The 17,772-nt window shown below is 37.1% G+C and overlaps 1 protein-coding gene across 1 annotated transcript in view; it reads left to right on the forward strand.

Annotated features, from left to right (window-relative positions):
• Fim (plastin-2 fimbrin) overlaps window positions 1-16,010 on the forward strand; it is a 64,649-nt gene extending 48,639 nt beyond the window's left edge. The window contains exons 4-15 of the mRNA XM_073089989.1: window positions 1,237-1,318; window positions 2,333-2,486; window positions 3,349-3,512; window positions 4,051-4,160; window positions 4,630-4,824; window positions 5,225-5,438; window positions 5,903-6,033; window positions 6,446-6,593; window positions 8,458-8,609; window positions 9,160-9,261; window positions 9,908-10,077; window positions 14,750-16,010. Of these exons, the coding sequence (XP_072946090.1) occupies window positions 1,237-1,318; window positions 2,333-2,486; window positions 3,349-3,512; window positions 4,051-4,160; window positions 4,630-4,824; window positions 5,225-5,438; window positions 5,903-6,033; window positions 6,446-6,593; window positions 8,458-8,609; window positions 9,160-9,261; window positions 9,908-10,077; window positions 14,750-14,948 (1,821 nt within the window). The 3' untranslated portion in view covers window positions 14,949-16,010. The remainder of the gene's footprint in view (window positions 1-1,236; window positions 1,319-2,332; window positions 2,487-3,348; window positions 3,513-4,050; window positions 4,161-4,629; window positions 4,825-5,224; window positions 5,439-5,902; window positions 6,034-6,445; window positions 6,594-8,457; window positions 8,610-9,159; window positions 9,262-9,907; window positions 10,078-14,749) is intronic.
• Window positions 16,011-17,772: the final 1,762 nt, after the last annotated feature.

Below are 17,772 nucleotides of genomic sequence, written 5' to 3' on the forward strand. Positions count from 1 at the left end.
TTAATGAAATGTCGTCTAGAGACGCTCGTTCTAACAGATTCTTAACTTAAGCGGTATCTGTGTATGGAATATTAGAAGTGCAAGAGGCTGATCACATAAGCTGTGACACGATTAGTAATGTACTAGTGGAAGTTAAAAAAATAGTTATTATAACATAAGTGTAGCTATGTAAAATATTTGACCAAGTGCAAGTCGATGTCGCACATGGAGGCTTCCGTACCACCCAATTTTCATATGATTTTATTTTTATGTATTTCATGTATTTTGTTATCATAACAGCCATAAGAGTATTACGGTTCACGAAATCGAGATATGTGACAAAGAATCAGACGGCGGCTTAGTACGGAACCCTAAAAAGGTTATTAACCTCATATAATTTCACAGAATTATTTTTTTGTCTCAAATTGAAATTGCTTCTCGCAATTATTAAATCTATGTTCTGACTACGTTAATCTTTTATTTTTTTGTCTCAAATTGAAATTGCTTCTCGCAATTATTAAATCTATGTTCTGACTACGTTAATCTTTGAAAAGCTGCATTGCCCTAGATTTTGGACAGGCGATTTGACGGCTCGAGATTTAGAATTACAAGTTGTAGAATTGTAAATCAGATTGATCTGACAAGGTGTGGGTTCGAATGATCTAAAACTATTAGTATCCTTAACATTTAATTAATAAAAATATTGCGGTTAGAGAAGTCTGCGCCTTTAGATACGTTTATGCCTCGGACTTAAGTTTACCTTCTTTAAAAAATATTATTAATCGACATTGACAACATTTGCTTCTCGTTCTACTCGTATATCTACAACGTGTGATTAAAATACATGTACTGTAAAATGTATGTACTATAGGTAGGTGCATGTGTTATATTTCTTTGGTAAAAAAAACTTTTTTTTTTTTTCGTGGGGAAACCCTTCTTGGGTTCTTCTCAGCCGCGGAGGCAGCGGAGGCAGCGGGAATGTTCCTTTGTACTGTTTTACCGTAAGTCACCCCTGTGTCCTACGCAAATGCTTCTGTTATGGGGGTAGGAGATGGGCGTGGGGAGCCCTTCTCCTACGCCCGGTTTTCCGGCTGCGGATAGGGAGGTCTGATAATTATTGGTAACAAACCTAACCTAACCTGTTTTCATCTACAATACTACTACAACTTCTTGCCCTAGTCTCTTATCAATCTATAGGAGAGATTCGTGGGAATGTAATGTATTATATGAATTGAATATGGTATATTTATTTTTCAGGTGTCCAGCACATTTAAGCAGGCTGTCAGTAAAAAAGAGAATTTGGAGCATTTGGGCGGCATGAGCGAAGCATCCAGTGATGGTAAGAATTTTTAATAATATAATTATTTATAACGAAGTTGAAGTAACGAAGCTGAAATAAGTAATCATTTCTACCTACAGACATCTGAAATCAACACCAAACATAATTGGAATCTTATATGAGATCGCACCAACTTTAAATAACTTGATAGACTGTAGGTTTAAAAACTTAAGCACCATCGGACTCGATCAAAGGTGATGGGTGCCCGCTAGTGCATACAAAAGTTTTTTTAATCCAAATTTATACGTAGGTGTATAACGTCGTAATTGGATACGTAATATATTCAAAATAACAGAACCAAAGACAATTACGCCTTACAATACAAATATTAATGACTCAATGAGACATTACTTGCATTTAAATATGTGTGGGTGGACAAGCAATTATAATTGATGATTCTGTATATAAATGATCAGCAGAAATCAATTAAGCCCTGCCTAGGCAATGGAGTGACGATCATATTACTTAATGTAATAATGTAAAATACTGAAGAAATACTATTACTTGATTAAATAAAGATTTCAATCGTATATGTATTCAACACCAAGCATTTTTGATGCTTAAATTGCCTAGTGTGGTGTAGCAGTACCATTGTCTCTATAACATATAAACTTATATATATATATATATATATATATATAAACTTAACAAGCTTGATAGTAAAAATGAAAAAAAACCTATTACAAATAAATAATGCAAACTTCTTTGGAAGCTCACAAATCCTATTTTTACATGAAATTAACACCAAAATGTTGCCCTCGTCTGCTAATGATGAATTGTCCCTGCGAAATACATTTGTAATCTAATCAAAATAACATTGAAACTACATGAATATTTAGTCAAATACTCTCATATAATTTTCTCATACCATATCCTTTAAAGCAGAACATAATTATTATTAAGCGCTTAACATAATTAAGAGCGCTTATCATTAAGAGCTTAACATAATTATTGCTATAATGGTTGAATTTCCAACTATCTTTAAACAAATTTCAACTATCACCTAATTTCCAGGTACCACCCATTCTGTCCGTCTGGAGGAACAGATGGCGTTCTCCGGATGGATCAACAGCAACTTGGAACACGACCCCGATCTCAAACACCTGCTGCCCATAGACCCTGAGGGTAAACAACTGTATGAAAAACTGAAGGACGGTCTTATATTATGGTCAGTATAGAAGTACTCTGTAATTACTATCATTGAGCTAGCACCTAGCACTGTTTATTTGATAGTTTTTTATGATCTAGAGCTAGCAAACGAGCATACGGCCTAACTGACGATAACTGGCCAATTCCTATCATCTGTAGTCAACTTCAGATAGGATCAGAGCTTCCTAAAGACTAAGTTGGAAAGATTTATATAGGTGTACCTTTCTTATGAGTACCAAACCCTTCAAATCAAAAAACCGCACCACTTAACACTGCTGTTATTAGGCAAACGATATTACTATAGTAAACACGGTAGATGATAGAAGTTAATGCCATATGATCAATATTTTGACCAAATGCACTCCACACTCGTTTAAAATCTTTACGTGGAACTCTTAATCATGTACTTTAATTTAGACGTTTTTTTCCCTTTACCTAAAAATCTAATTTCATAATTTTAAATACCTGGCTGGGGATCAAACTCGCAATAATGTGGTCACCCCGCTACACGAATCGTCAAAGTAAAATCTATTACGTACAAACATAGATTAATAAAGATACTTCGCCGCCTTAAAATTGAATGAAGACACAGACGGCTTATTATAGTAAGTTGTTTTTTTGAATTCTTGACAAATAAAAACATTTTTAGGGAAAATTTACGAATAAATAAGTAATAATAAATATAATAATTTACATAATAATAAATAAATAATTATTTCAAATATTTTAGAGACATTTTAGCACGGAGACGTGACAAAACTTTTTTACGCAACTATTTTAATTCTCAAAACTGGGTACATTTTCTTGTTAGGAGTGAGTAATCTTTACTAATCTATGCGTGCAAATGATAAAAAATTAAAACATACGTTTTTTTTTAACAGCAAAGTGATAAACCACTCGTGCCCGGACACAATAGACGAGCGCGCGATCAACAAGAAGAACTTGACTCTATACACCAAGCATGAGAACCTCACTCTCGCGTTGGTTTCCTCCCAGGCCATTGGCTGCAACATCGTTAATATCGACGCACATGATCTCGCTAAAGGTAACGTACCTACTATTTAGATTGGCCTAGGATTCATTGGTCTAGATTACATGTAAACAATGCAAAGGGCTTAGATATAATAATATACGCATAACACATACTGTTACCTAATTTGTTGGTTTGTCGAAATTTTAGACATTTCTTTCATTCCTGCGGATTTACGAACGAATGAATGTTTCGGGATTCCCGAAGATTGAACGACAGTTGATGCAAATACTACAAACACAGTTTTTATACTGCTTTCTGTTGCTTGCTCTCTGAAAAATTTACCTGGACAGTTGTTTCGCTAGAATACTTTGGGACTGATCCGAAACCGTTGATAGAAGTATTATTGAAAACGAGCAACATATGACAATTAATATTAGTCTTAGTTAATTTAAAGCACCTTATGGTTTTAACAGACATTCTAAAAAGTAATTTTGTTTATTTATGCAAGCTTATTCTAGGAGGAATAAAGAGAGCGCTCTTTTATGCATTTTAGGCTCGTGAAAGTCAATTTCGTATTTTAATTTATAATTCTCGTATCATTGTTTTTCAGGCAAGCCTCACTTGGTCCTGGGTTTGCTGTGGCAGATCATCCGTATTGGTCTCTTCAACCAGATCACACTCGAGCATTGTCCAGGCCTTACTGAACTGCTCAATGACCAGGTAAATATAACGTGTCAATAAATACATTACATTTGTAATGTATTTTTAAAAGTTCCTGTAAATAAGACTTGAGACTATTTTTAAGTAAATGATCATAATGTTGATAGTATTATCAAAGATGCAATTTGATTTCGATAATGGAACAAATCCTAGCGAAAAGTGTTATGTTTGATATTTTATAAATATGTTTGTATGGGGAATAACGAGACTCAATAAAAGTGCCCCCATTACGAAATAAACATTTTATAATTTCCTTTTAAATCACACAATATCGGAAAATAAAAGTTCGTTTTTTTCTACTAACTACCGACTAACAGACAGGGTAAATAGTGTTAGTTGTTATTTAAATGGTTGAACCAATTTTACAGAATTCAGGGTTTCAGTAGATTTTTATCATAAAAAAAAATCAGGCTGATTTTATATGAAATTTCGCTTTCCAGCCATTTTAATATCACAACGTCTATTTCAGGAACGCATCGAGGACCTACTCGCGTTGTCTCCAGAAGCGATCCTGCTCCGCTGGGTCAACCACCAGTTACAGAGCGCGGGCGTGACTCGCCGCTGCACCAACTTCCAACAGGATGTGGCCGATTCAGAGATATACTCGTATCTGTTGAAGCAGATCGCGCCGGACGATGCCGGAGTTACAATGGACGCTCTTAGGGTGAGTTGGGCTGACGGGGTGAGGTTTCAGTGGGGTTAGGGTGACGTGGGATTGGGCTTGGGGTGATGTGGAGTGCGATTAAAAGTGAGTTGGAGAGTTAGATCAATATTTATCCAAGACCCTCACTCCCTAATCCAATGGTTAGGGAGTGAAGGTCTTGGAGGGGTTGCATGCGCTCGGAGTGAGTTGGAGAGAGACTATCTAGAGAGTGACCAGATGAGAATCGACGCACTTAAGTAAGTTAAGTGCTAAAAAATTTGATGGGAATGAACATTTTATTTCATTCAGTTTATGGATGGTTTCATATCAAATGAAATCCACTGACATCGTGTCATCACTACATGTATGTAAAAAATGGCATAAGACGTCACTTATATCAGCTAATCTTTTGTCCACGCAGGAGACAGATCTGCTCCGCCGCGCTGAAGTGATGCTGCAACAGGCGGCGAAGCTCCGCTGCCGCGCGTTCGTGACGCCCGCGGACGTTGTGGGCGGGGTGTACAAGCTGAACTTGGCGTTCGTGGCCAATCTGTTCAACCAACACCCCGGGTTGCAGCGGAATGCCGACGCCCAGGATGATTATCATCAGCTCGATGAGACTAGGGAGGAGAAGAGTGAGTTTCTTTTAAGATATCCTTTAAAACATCCAATAGCAAACGTACATGCAATTTGTGGTATGTGGTCCCTGCCCATACATGAACTGTCACCAACTCAGGATAGAACACGAGTTCTACCCGAAGCTGACCACATTATTATCACTCTTGAGGGCTAGGATAGTTGCCTTGATATCTCCACCCTTCACTTCACTGAAATGCAGAGGTACACTAGAAATAGGTGTGACGGTGGTAATATCCCCGTCAAACTGTTGATTAATTTGATATCTGTTTTGAAATTATACCTTTATGTACTCGTTTCTTTATATGACCATAACATCCGTGATATCAGGAACTTTAGTTCAAGGCATTTATTTTCTGGTCAAAGCTTTCGGTGTCAAGTCAAAAGTTTATTGTCCCTATGATTATAAAAAATGTATAATTAATATTTTTTTTTTACAATTATTGGATTTTCTCATTTCCAGCGTACCGCAACTGGATGAACTCTATGGGCGTTGCTCCTCACGTGAACTGGCTGTACTCCGACCTGACGGACGGGCTTGTCATCTTCCAGCTGTATGATATCATCCGCCCTGGAATCGTCAACTGGAAAAAGGTATACCCGCAAAAATACTAATAAAACATTACCACTTATATACGAGTTGTATTATACTTAAAAATAAGTTGGAGGAGAAAAAGAAGAATTACATATTATACATACATTATGGTAGAATTCTTGTAATTCTGTTGAGGCAGCCAACATTTATTTTTTTATCACAAACTCACCTGTTTCGATGATGTGGTAAGGCAGAATATGAGGCAAATTAAATGACTTTCAAACTACTCATTTGCCATATTTTATTTAAGTAAGGTGACTAATTTTGAATCTGTATAATTATTGTCGGGCTTAAATTAAAATGCTTCGTTGATATTATTCCTTTATGGTGTTTTGCAAGGTTGTCTATTTAATAGCCCACAATTTAGATTTTTCCGTGAATTTACGTTATAACGGTATTGGTTTGTCTCAGGTGCACCGTCAGTTCTCGAAGCTTCGCAAGTTCATGGAGCGTCTGGAGAACTGCAACTACGCGGTGGAGCTGGGCCGCCAGCTCGGCTTCTCGCTCGTCGGCATCGCCGGCGCCGACATCAACGAGGGGAACGCCACGCTCACACTCGGTAACTGTCCCACTGTACTGTACGGCGCATGGAGCGGTGGAGAACTGCAACTACGCGGTGGAGCTGGGCCGCCAGCTCGGCTTCTCGCTCGTCGGCATCGCCGGCGCCGACATCAACGAGGGGAACGCCACGCTCACACTCGGTAACTGTCCCACTGTACTGTACGGCGCATGGAGCGGTGGAGAACTGCAACTACGCGGTGGAGCTGGGCCGCCAGCTCGGCTTCTCGCTCGTCGGCATCGCCGGCGCCGACATCAACGAGGGGAACGCCACGCTCACACTCGGTAACTGTCCCACTGTACTGTACGGCGCATGGAGCGGTGGAGAACTGCAACTACGCGGTGGAGCTGGGCCGCCAGCTCGGCTTCTCGCTCGTCGGCATCGCCGGCGCCGACATCAACGAGGGGAACGCCACGCTCACACTCGGTAACTGTCCCACTGTACTGTACGGCGCATGGAGCGGTGGAGAACTGCAACTACGCGGTGGAGCTGGGCCGCCAGCTCGGCTTCTCGCTCGTCGGCATCGCCGGCGCCGACATCAACGAGGGGAACGCCACGCTCACACTCGGTAACTGTCCCACTGTACTGTACGGCGCATGGAGCGGTGGAGAACTGCAACTACGCGGTGGAGCTGGGCCGCCAGCTCGGCTTCTCGCTCGTCGGCATCGCCGGCGCCGACATCAACGAGGGGAACGCCACGCTCACACTCGGTAACTGTCCCACTGTACTGTACGGCGCATGGAGCGGTGGAGAACTGCAACTACGCGGTGGAGCTGGGCCGCCAGCTCGGCTTCTCGCTCGTCGGCATCGCCGGCGCCGACATCAACGAGGGGAACGCCACGCTCACACTCGGTAACTGTCCCACTGTACTGTACGGCGCATGGAGCGGTGGAGAACTGCAACTACGCGGTGGAGCTGGGCCGCCAGCTCGGCTTCTCGCTCGTCGGCATCGCCGGCGCCGACATCAACGAGGGGAACGCCACGCTCACACTCGGTAACTGTCCCACTGTACTGTACGGCGCATGGAGCGGTGGAGAACTGCAACTACGCGGTGGAGCTGGGCCGCCAGCTCGGCTTCTCGCTCGTCGGCATCGCCGGCGCCGACATCAACGAGGGGAACGCCACGCTCACACTCGGTAACTGTCCCACTGTACTGTACGGCGCATGGAGCGGTGGAGAACTGCAACTACGCGGTGGAGCTGGGCCGCCAGCTCGGCTTCTCGCTCGTCGGCATCGCCGGCGCCGACATCAACGAGGGGAACGCCACGCTCACACTCGGTAACTGTCCCACTGTACTGTACGGCGCATGGAGCGGTGGACAACTGCAACTACAACAACTACTACAAAAATACACTCATACTAGAGTATGAGTAGTGTTAGAACATAATCTATAGTAATAAGCTCTACGACTTAACCATTATAATACTATAAATGACTCTAGTCTACTAAGTCCATCCTACTTTACCTACCTACTGTACTCTACTCACCTATCTACTGTATCCAAAAGTATAGTAATACTTTATCATACCTTACTCTACTACATTACCCTGCATTTATTTAAACTACTATAAAATGGTATCGTACTATATTTATAACGGCATGGCTCCGCTACTCGGGTAGATCAAAATTCGTATACAAGATAAGCAACGCTGAACGAGATTACAATATTACTCTATATTTGATATTTCGCCCCTATAATAAAAAAACGTATTTCTCAACGTCACTGTTAATCACTATATTTGAAACTATCCCCATATTTGTTTAGCATCTAAAGAAACATTTAGTGATTTTAATACACAGCAACATTATACTGTTGTGTTTTTTTTCTTCAAAAGTCATCCAAAAACATAAACTTTGTCCGCAGCTCTCATCTGGCAACTGATGCGTGCCTACACGCTGTCCGTGCTGACACGACTGGCCAACACCGGCAACCCCATCATCGAGAAGGAGATCGTGCAATGGGTCAACAACAAGTTGCAGAGCGCTGGCAAATCATCCTCCATTAAGAGCTTCCAGGTACTATCTATACATTCATATACATAAAATTGGAGTGTCTGTTTTTAATATTGAAATAACCGCTTTTTACCACATGCATATTAATATACATACGTAACATACACCAAAATAACATTTTTCAAATTTTTTGTCTGCCTGTTTGTACTGATCTCTGAAATGGCTGAACCGATTTTGACGGGATTTTTATTGGCTGGCTAGCAGGTAGCTGATGTAATTAGGAGTAACTTAGGCTATTTATATTTTAGATCTAGCTGTGCCAGGCGGTTTCACTCGCGTTATTTCTTTTCAACGCGGATGAAACCGTGGGGCACAGCTAGTATTTAATACGTATAATGAAGATTTATTTATTTATTAAAGGTTGCCAATATTCATTACACGTTTACATTTTAAATTACACAATACACAAAAGGCCAAGGTAAGTGCTCGAATAATTATAGGCAAAGACAGCATGAAAACAAGACATCAACTTACACAATAATTAAGTTAAATTAAAAGGTCTTATTTTAGTGTACATGCAATAATTTAAATAAATGTTTTTTAATTTTTCTAGGACGAAGTTTTGGCTGACGGCAAGGTCATCATTGACTTGATTGACGCGATTAAGCCTGGTTCCATCAACTATGACTTAGTTCTACCCGGAGTAGACGAGGAGGTAAAAAATTATCTTATTAATAACAATTTTTTTTTACAGTTTGAATATAGTTAGAACCCTCTGTGTCATCGCAACACTTATTTCTGTCTAATACCAGCAGCAGTGTGCAGCGGAGAAATACTTTTCCAAGTTGGTCTTCAGGGATAGCGTGGTATTTGTGGTCGACCTCAGGAAACTAATCCTATTTGGAGTTGGTTATAGATGTCCATGGACAGCAGTAGCCCCTGTCATGCTCGTCTGGTATTATATATTATAAAAAGTTTCATTATTTTATATTCCTCATTTATAGCTTCAAGAGCGATGTAGTGATCTATAAGTTGTTGGAGTTTTGTTAAAGGAAGATCTTCCACCAGGAGATCACGATTATTCCCTGGCATTAAACCTTGAATCAGTTTTTTTTTATTATATACTAGCTGATCCGACAAACTTTGTACCGCCTCAAAATCTATTTATGAAATATATTTCATATAAAATATAGCCTATGTTACTCGTGGATAATGTAGCTTTTGAATGGTGAAAGAATTTTTAAAATCGGTCCAGTAGTTTTTGGGCCTGTTCATTACAATCAAATAAACAAAGAAAGTTTTCCTCTTTATAATATTAGTATAGACATAATTATTAATAATATTTTGTTGTTATGTTCCAGGAGAGGTTGGCGAACGCGAAGTACGCGATCTCGATGGCGCGGCGGTGCGGCGCGCGCGTGTACGCGCTGCCCGAGGACGTGGCCGAGCGCAAGCCCAAGATGATCATGACGGTGTTCGCCTGCCTCATGGCGCTCGACTACATCCCCGGCCTCGACGCGCCCCAAGCGCAGTAAGTGCCGCGGGACGCTTGCGGGGCAGGGGAGAGGGGGGTGACACGTGACCGTCGCGCAGTGAGACGCTGCTCTACTACGGGGGAAATGCTTTGGGGGGGGGGGGAGATTTGAGTCACGTGATCGTCGGGTAGTAAAAACCGTGAGGGGACGCTTGGGGAGGGGGCGGGGGAGTATGAGTCACGTGACCGTCGCGCAGTAAGTGCCGCGCGGGACGCTTGCGGGGAAGGGGAGAGGGGGAAAGTGTCACGTGACTGTCGGGCAGTAAGCCGCTACTCTATAACATGGGGGATGCTTATGGGGGGGGGGGATTTATGTGTCATGTGACCGTCAGGCAGTAAGTCGCTGCTATACTACAAGATGGGGGAGAGGGGGATGCGCGGAGAAGGGCGCCTTTTGTTGCCACATCTCTGGGATGCATATGTTTCACATTCACACCATGCAGTAATTGGAAAACAAAGTCTTGGTAATTACGTCTTAATTTTTTGCGACCGTCGCGTAATAAGATCAATGGGAGAGGGGGAATTGGGGAGAACTTGTTTATAATATTTACATATGAGTTTCAGAATGTATCCAGAGTATGGGGTGGGGATTCACATTATGCATAAGTAAAAAGGAAATGCACTTGATTCTTCAGACTTATAGGGGAACAAATAAGAAGCGGTCATTTGTACGTTAAAAAAGCGAGGGGGAAATTTAATCGCATCATTTTTCCACAACAGATTTGATAGATTATCAAAGAATCAGTGATTGGTTTATAGTCGCCCCCGTCCCGTCTATCATTAAATAATAAATATTTTTAACGCGAAAATATTACTTGTATTCAAACTTAAAATTACGACATACAGTATTACAAAATATCTTATGTAATAAAATATGAATCGGTCATATTGTCAAAATCCTATTGTCGTTTTTCTCTATGTATGAAAAATATTATTTTATGTTTGAATGCAAATAATATATTGTTTTCTTCTCCCCCACGACTAAGCGTTTTAATTATTCACTGATCAGGTTATTATGGGGATGTATATGACGTATAACATCTAGATAGGCCTATATATTGTCAATTTCGATAAGAAATTGTCGTCATCGAATTGCTAATTTTAAACCCACCTAAACGGTACAAGATAGAAAACGTAAGGTTATCAAAACCACTGGTTTAATAATCTTCATTTAACATTATTTTGAAAATGTTAACTCATTTTTATCATTCCCTTCAAATATTTATCAACTTTTTAAAATCTTTTTAACGTGTTTTTACGAATTATTTTATCTCCATCTTTGTGAAATATACCAGTTATTTCTTTATTTTTATTATACGTATAGAACGTATCTCAATTATTAAATTTTAAGAATGAGAGTTGCATCTTTATGCGGATTTTAAAATTCATAAACATAGGTATATACATAATGTCTGACTGTCTTACATTCCTGATTATTCAATGTACCAATTTTCATGTAATATAAGGTTTGGGCGGGTATGAATAGCACCAGCTGATACATCACGCTTTACCGCTTATTTGTATATAAATAAGACGATGCGTTTGCACTGAACACTTGCTTGATAAATTATGCTCATAAATTTAATTTAAAAATGTCTTGTTTGTATTTCTATTGATTTTTAATGTTATGTGTCAGCAAGAGAATGGAGCCCTTTGTTATTCTGCGGCTACAACACTGCTGAGTTTATTTTTGCCTTATAGCACTATTTTTTAAACAAATAAGTATAAAGGTTACCTGATGGTATATAGTTGTTTACCCATGGTCATTTATAATCGAGCCTGCATAGAATTAAACTACTATCTATTATTATCTGTTAAAGATATATAATGTATGTTGCTTCGCATGAAACATACGGACGTATCACTGCTGTTATAGGGCAAAAAAATATAGCAGTAGTCTCCACAGTGGAAATACAAAGGATTCTATCTTCTAATAAAAGAACGCGTATTTTTCAGATAATATGAAGCTATTTATAGCCCTATGCAAACTTATATAATTTTATTTTAAAAATACATTTTAATGATTTTCTTTTTGAAATAGTTCTGGTGCTATTCGTACTGTCGCCTGGTGAAGGATTGTTTATACATGTGCCGTTGTCTGTCGCTGGCCTGGTGGGGCTCCACACAATACAGAGTTATTAGAAATTTGATAAATTCCATTATTTGAAGGTTTTGCCTTATATCTTTGTTTCGTCTTATAGTAAGCTATGTAGTCTACGTAGACCGTTTATTATGGATCTAGGAATTGATTCTGATTCTAGAAATTTTTCGCTAGTAATTATTAATTTTATCGCGTCTACATATACTACGTATATGCTATATATGCTATATACGCAAGTTGTCAGTGATTTTAATAATCCATAAATGGTCTGTGTAATTAGAGTTAAAAAATAATAATAAAAGATTTTTTATTAACTGAATCGATGGTAAATAGCATTTAAAATTCAAGACCAATAATAAAATAATACCATAAATTTATATTTTTTTAGAAATATGCTGCGTAAACTAACATTTAAATTAAAACGAGGCTCCTATTTTCCAGATGTTTTTATTTCTCGCATAATTCAAACAAATTTCTCATGACTCTCTATAATGAAAAACTGTAATAATACTTGTACTGTATTTAACGTATGTAATTTTAAGGGTAACTTATTAATTATATAGGGTTACACACCTCTATGATTAGTCAAAGAAATCAATTAAAAAATCATTATTATTAACCATTAATAATTTTGTGGTAATCATCGTATTGGAAAGAAATCAGGCTTCGCTAATCTAGTACTTATCGTGTTTAGTATTATCGATATGTCAATGTTTTTATACATTTATACAACGAATTGAAGATAGATTAAGTATTTAAGACGCGTACACTATGTGTTGGCAACTACCCCGTTTTGTTCGAAATTGATTTTATTTTTACTAAAATGATTTTCAAAGATCTCGTAGGCTCTAAAACGTTTCGCGGTTACGACTATTTTTGTATTATTTTTTTTATTTTCGTACTGGAAGTTTTATCGATACACACATTTAGAAATAACATATTCATTACGTATGCCTATTTAATTAAATTTATTGGCCAATACAGTGAATATATTTTTGACCATTATTATAAAGTTTTACTATATTTCATTAAATGCTGATGGTTGAAAGTTTGTAAGCTTTTTTCATATTCAGCGATAGATAGGTGGGAGAGACCTTACCAAAATTACTTAAAATAAGAAGGGATGAAAAGACCACTACTACCCAGGTAACAATTAACAACTATAGAAATTACAACTTCACGAAATTAATAAAATATATAGCGATTTATAAATAGGTATACGTATGACATATATTACAATATATGTTATGTCTGTGTGTATCGAGTAAGCCTAGGATAGATTTGAGTATTACGTTTTATAAAGGGAGTAGTTGTCTGGTGTGGGAATTGGCAATAACTCGAGTGTGGAATTGTGTATGTGATATTGATTGCTTTGTGTCGCCATTATACTTGTAATCCAGTACGCTATCAGATTCGCCGTATAACATTCCTTGAAATCAGCAATCGGCATTCCTCATTGGCATTTTATCGATATTCCTTATTTCACGGAATAATATTAATTTTTATACGAAATGTATATTACTTATTATAAGTTAGTATTGTGAGATATTTTTTTAGAGTTTTTTTTTATTAATTGTGACATTCCCCAGGGATACAACGATTATTTTACACCATATTATTTTTAAATTGTAAATTTTTATTTTGTTAGACTTTTTAAGGTGTTATTGAATAATTTTTTATCGATTACGTGTTTTAGATATATTTTTGAGGACATAAGTTAATGCTAATCAAAGTTTATTTCGTAACATAGCATAGTAATAAATCGAAATATAATAACTAAGATATATAATACCCATATACACTGTATTTAGCTATATGCTAGCTATCATATTATGTTCAACCGAAACATGTAAGTCTATAAATAAATCGGAATTGATAAAACTTTGACTTTATTTTCTATACTCCATTCTAGTTTTAGTATCCCTAAGCATATATTGTAGTAAGTCCAAACAAAAAATTTAACAATTATTACATAAGACAGTCCTATACCTTCACATCAGTGAAACATAAACAAGTTTAGTATTGTTTTTCATTATTATTGTTATTGTTATTATATTATGGTATACCATTTTTTATTAGGTTTATTGTAAAATACACATATGAAACACAAACTGCTTTTAAATCTCTATTTTATTGGGCTTTTGGTGCTTTCTACATGGCGGTGCTAACGTGTCTGTGTTCCTTCAGTGGTATGGAATATAAAGGTAAACATCATTTATATCTACTTTGATCACACTCTATTGTTAAATATCTATATTTTTCCAAGACCTTTCATTCTTTGCTAAAATGGTTAAATGGTGTTCGGGACAGAATACTACTCTTGAAAAAATTACAAAATGAACAAATTATTTAATTGAATCGTTGGTTACAAGCTTATTTCATTGCTGGGTACATGTCTCTCTTACAACTAGAGTCCTGGAACAATTTGCTCCAATGATGATTGGTGGAGTTTAAACTGTATTAATATTTTAATATTTAATGTTCATTATAGTACTTGAACTAATCAGCATTTATAAAGTAGTACCTAGTTTCCTTATAAATGTTACCATATATATTCAATTCATACAGGGTTGGTGTAGAAGCAGTTATCATGGACAATTCAGTCGAATTACCAGAAGACTCGGAGTTTGAGCAACAGGATTTTGAAGAGATCTCAGATTCTGAACTGAGTTCTCTCCATGTGGAGAAACCAGCGCTGCCGCCCAAGCCAGACCATCTGCCAGTTCTGGTCAGGTCTAAATCAGTTGCTTCTCACGTAGAAGAATAAGTTTTTGAGTATATGCGGTTATACATTTTGTATGTAAATATATTTTATGTCTTTGTAGCATGAAGATTTTTACGCTATATTGATTTTAGATTTGGAACTGTTATAGATAGGTAATATAGGTGCCGTGTCGTCGGCGTCGATAGGCGTCGTTGAGTGACAGATTTTTTTTAATTTTCTCTGGAACTTAATATTTTTTGACCTATGTTTCTACTAAACTGTCTACCGGTCACATTTACAGTCGATAAATGATGTACACACATCTGAACTGTACACACATCTGAACCTAGAGTTCGCATAATTTATTTGTTACATAATTTCATTGTTTTTAAGAATTAAGACTATTTTACTTTTCATATAATATACCATTCCGATAAGTTCGTAAATAGTTAAGTATATAATGAGAAATTTAATATGCATTTTTATAAATTAAGATTGTCCTTAAAGAAATAGATGTTTTATTCAATGTGAATTATTGATGTATTCTACCTTTATGGATTAAGTATAATAAAGTAACGTGTCCTAGTGCCTGCCATAGGTCTGGACTCTGTAAATCTTTAGATTCAGAGAATACTCTATATTTTCATGGGTATTGAACAATGTTCGGCAAGTCATGGTCAAAGCTAGGACAGAATCCGAAAGTTCGGCTGAAGGACAGTTTCGGTCAATCTATTTTAAAAGAACATGTACTGTTTCCAAATACGTTTTTTAATATGTAATTTGGATTAGTTCCATTACTGTTGGTGTGGTTCATTTTAATTTTATTATTCTAATAAAGGGAACATACGTATTTTAGATATGCCATTTAAAATATTTTTCCACGAAATATTTATAATATTAACATATATGTGCTGGTGCTAGTATTATTTACCAAATATAAATTATTTACTATTATAGTTTTGAAAGTGGTTTGTAGATGTAAGGAAGTTTATTTATAGATTTTAATTATGTCATTGCATTTTATTTTTTGTACTCCTTTAATAGAATAAAGAGAAGTACACTTTTATTACTTTTATATTTGTTGTGTGAAGTTGTTAGTGAAAATAAATTTAATAAAATAAATAATTTATGATCATATTTTTAAAACCTTTCCAAAGCTTTCCCAATTAACCTCAATAAAAATCCATCATAATAATAATGGGGTATATTATGTAAAGTGTATCAAATGATTATTTTAATAAAATGCCAGAATTTTTATTTCCATTATATAAAACCTAAAACGACTCGTAATTCTTAATTTTCCTTCGGAAATGCCAAGCGTTATTTTGTTTTTTTCTTTTTGTTTTATAATACAGTCGCAGACGAGCATGTCCACCTGACGAGTCCACCTGATGGCAATTGGCTACTGCCGCCCATGGACATATATAATTAACCCCAGATAGGATTAGATATTCCTACCTAAGGTCGGCCACAGTTACCCCTGAGGACTAAGCTGGAACGCCTCGGAAAAGTCTGTCTCCCTTACCACACCCTTCAAACCGGAACACAGCAGCGCTTAACACTGCTGTTATGAGGCATAAAATAGGTGTGGCGGTGGTGCCGCCGGAGTCGAACCACCAAGGGTTCTACCACCTTCAAAAGTTTGTCTCTATACAACTTCACACAAAATACAGCATCCCAAAAACTTTTGGTTACTATCGAAGTGTCGTCACATCGGCATGAAGTATAGTGTTAGAAATTTCAAAACCAAAAATAAATTGTGAATTATAAAATTTAAAACCGACATTTCTACTTTGCTTTTTACAAAATCATGAACATGTAGTGTTCGATGTTTTCCTACTTGGTGCGTAATTCGCTATCCTAAATTGCTGGTATCGACTGTGTACGATAGATGGCGCTAACCGCTCAATTCCTTAATCATAGTGCTGTATTTTTCAGGCCTTCAAGAAGTAAATAATTAAATAATGAACGCTTTGAACGCTTTCTACACTCACAGCCCCACACTAGGATTCCCTGTGTCGTGGGTGCCATGGACACACACAAAGACAAATACACAAACACCCAGACCCAGATACAGAAATCTAAATTCATCATTTAGACATCTGTCTGGCCGGGGATCGAACCCGGGACCCTTTGCGCGTCAGACCGGTATGGTGGCCGCTCCGCCACGCGGAGCCACAATATATGAGTGTATACAAAAATAAAACTCAGTTTGAATAAAATTGTGATGATTTAATCAATCCATAGCCGGCAACATAAAAGAAATACTTTACACATCAATCATATTACAAACGTATCGATGGGAGAGCTTCGACATAACAAAATACTGGAAATTATCGTGAATGAATTATATCACATTTATTTAATCAATGAGCATATTTATATGAATACACCATGTCAATTTTGCATAATACATTTGGATTCGTAGTAATTTTTGATTCATTCAATGCACGCACGATAGTAATCTTACAATTCACTTGTAATACTTCTGTCAAAGCGAAAAATTAATTAATGGACATTTGTTTTTCTAGAAACTTTAATCAAGATATGAAAAACTAAATAGAAAGCTAGAAAATTAAGATATTTCAAAGAACGATTTATTTAACAAAAAATATAATTTCGTTTGCAGTTTTAGATGATTACTCACAGTTTAAAAAAGTTTAAGAACGCCATTCATATCTTGTATTAAAATCTCTAGCACACGATACATTCTAGGATTCTAGGATTCAAATAGGATGAAGCTATACTAAATTGACATAAAAAATGTTTACGGCACAGTGTAAAAAAATATTTACATAATATACAAAGTTAACGTAACATGAAATACTTTGTTGCGACATTTAAAATTAAAAGCTCATAAATTTGTACATTGCAACGATGTGGATGG

This window comes from Epargyreus clarus, unplaced genomic scaffold (genome assembly GCF_041222505.1).
Source record: "Epargyreus clarus isolate Ecla_fem2 unplaced genomic scaffold, WU_Ecla_fem_2.2 ptg000031l, whole genome shotgun sequence".
Taxonomy (NCBI): Eukaryota; Metazoa; Arthropoda; class Insecta; order Lepidoptera; family Hesperiidae; genus Epargyreus; species Epargyreus clarus.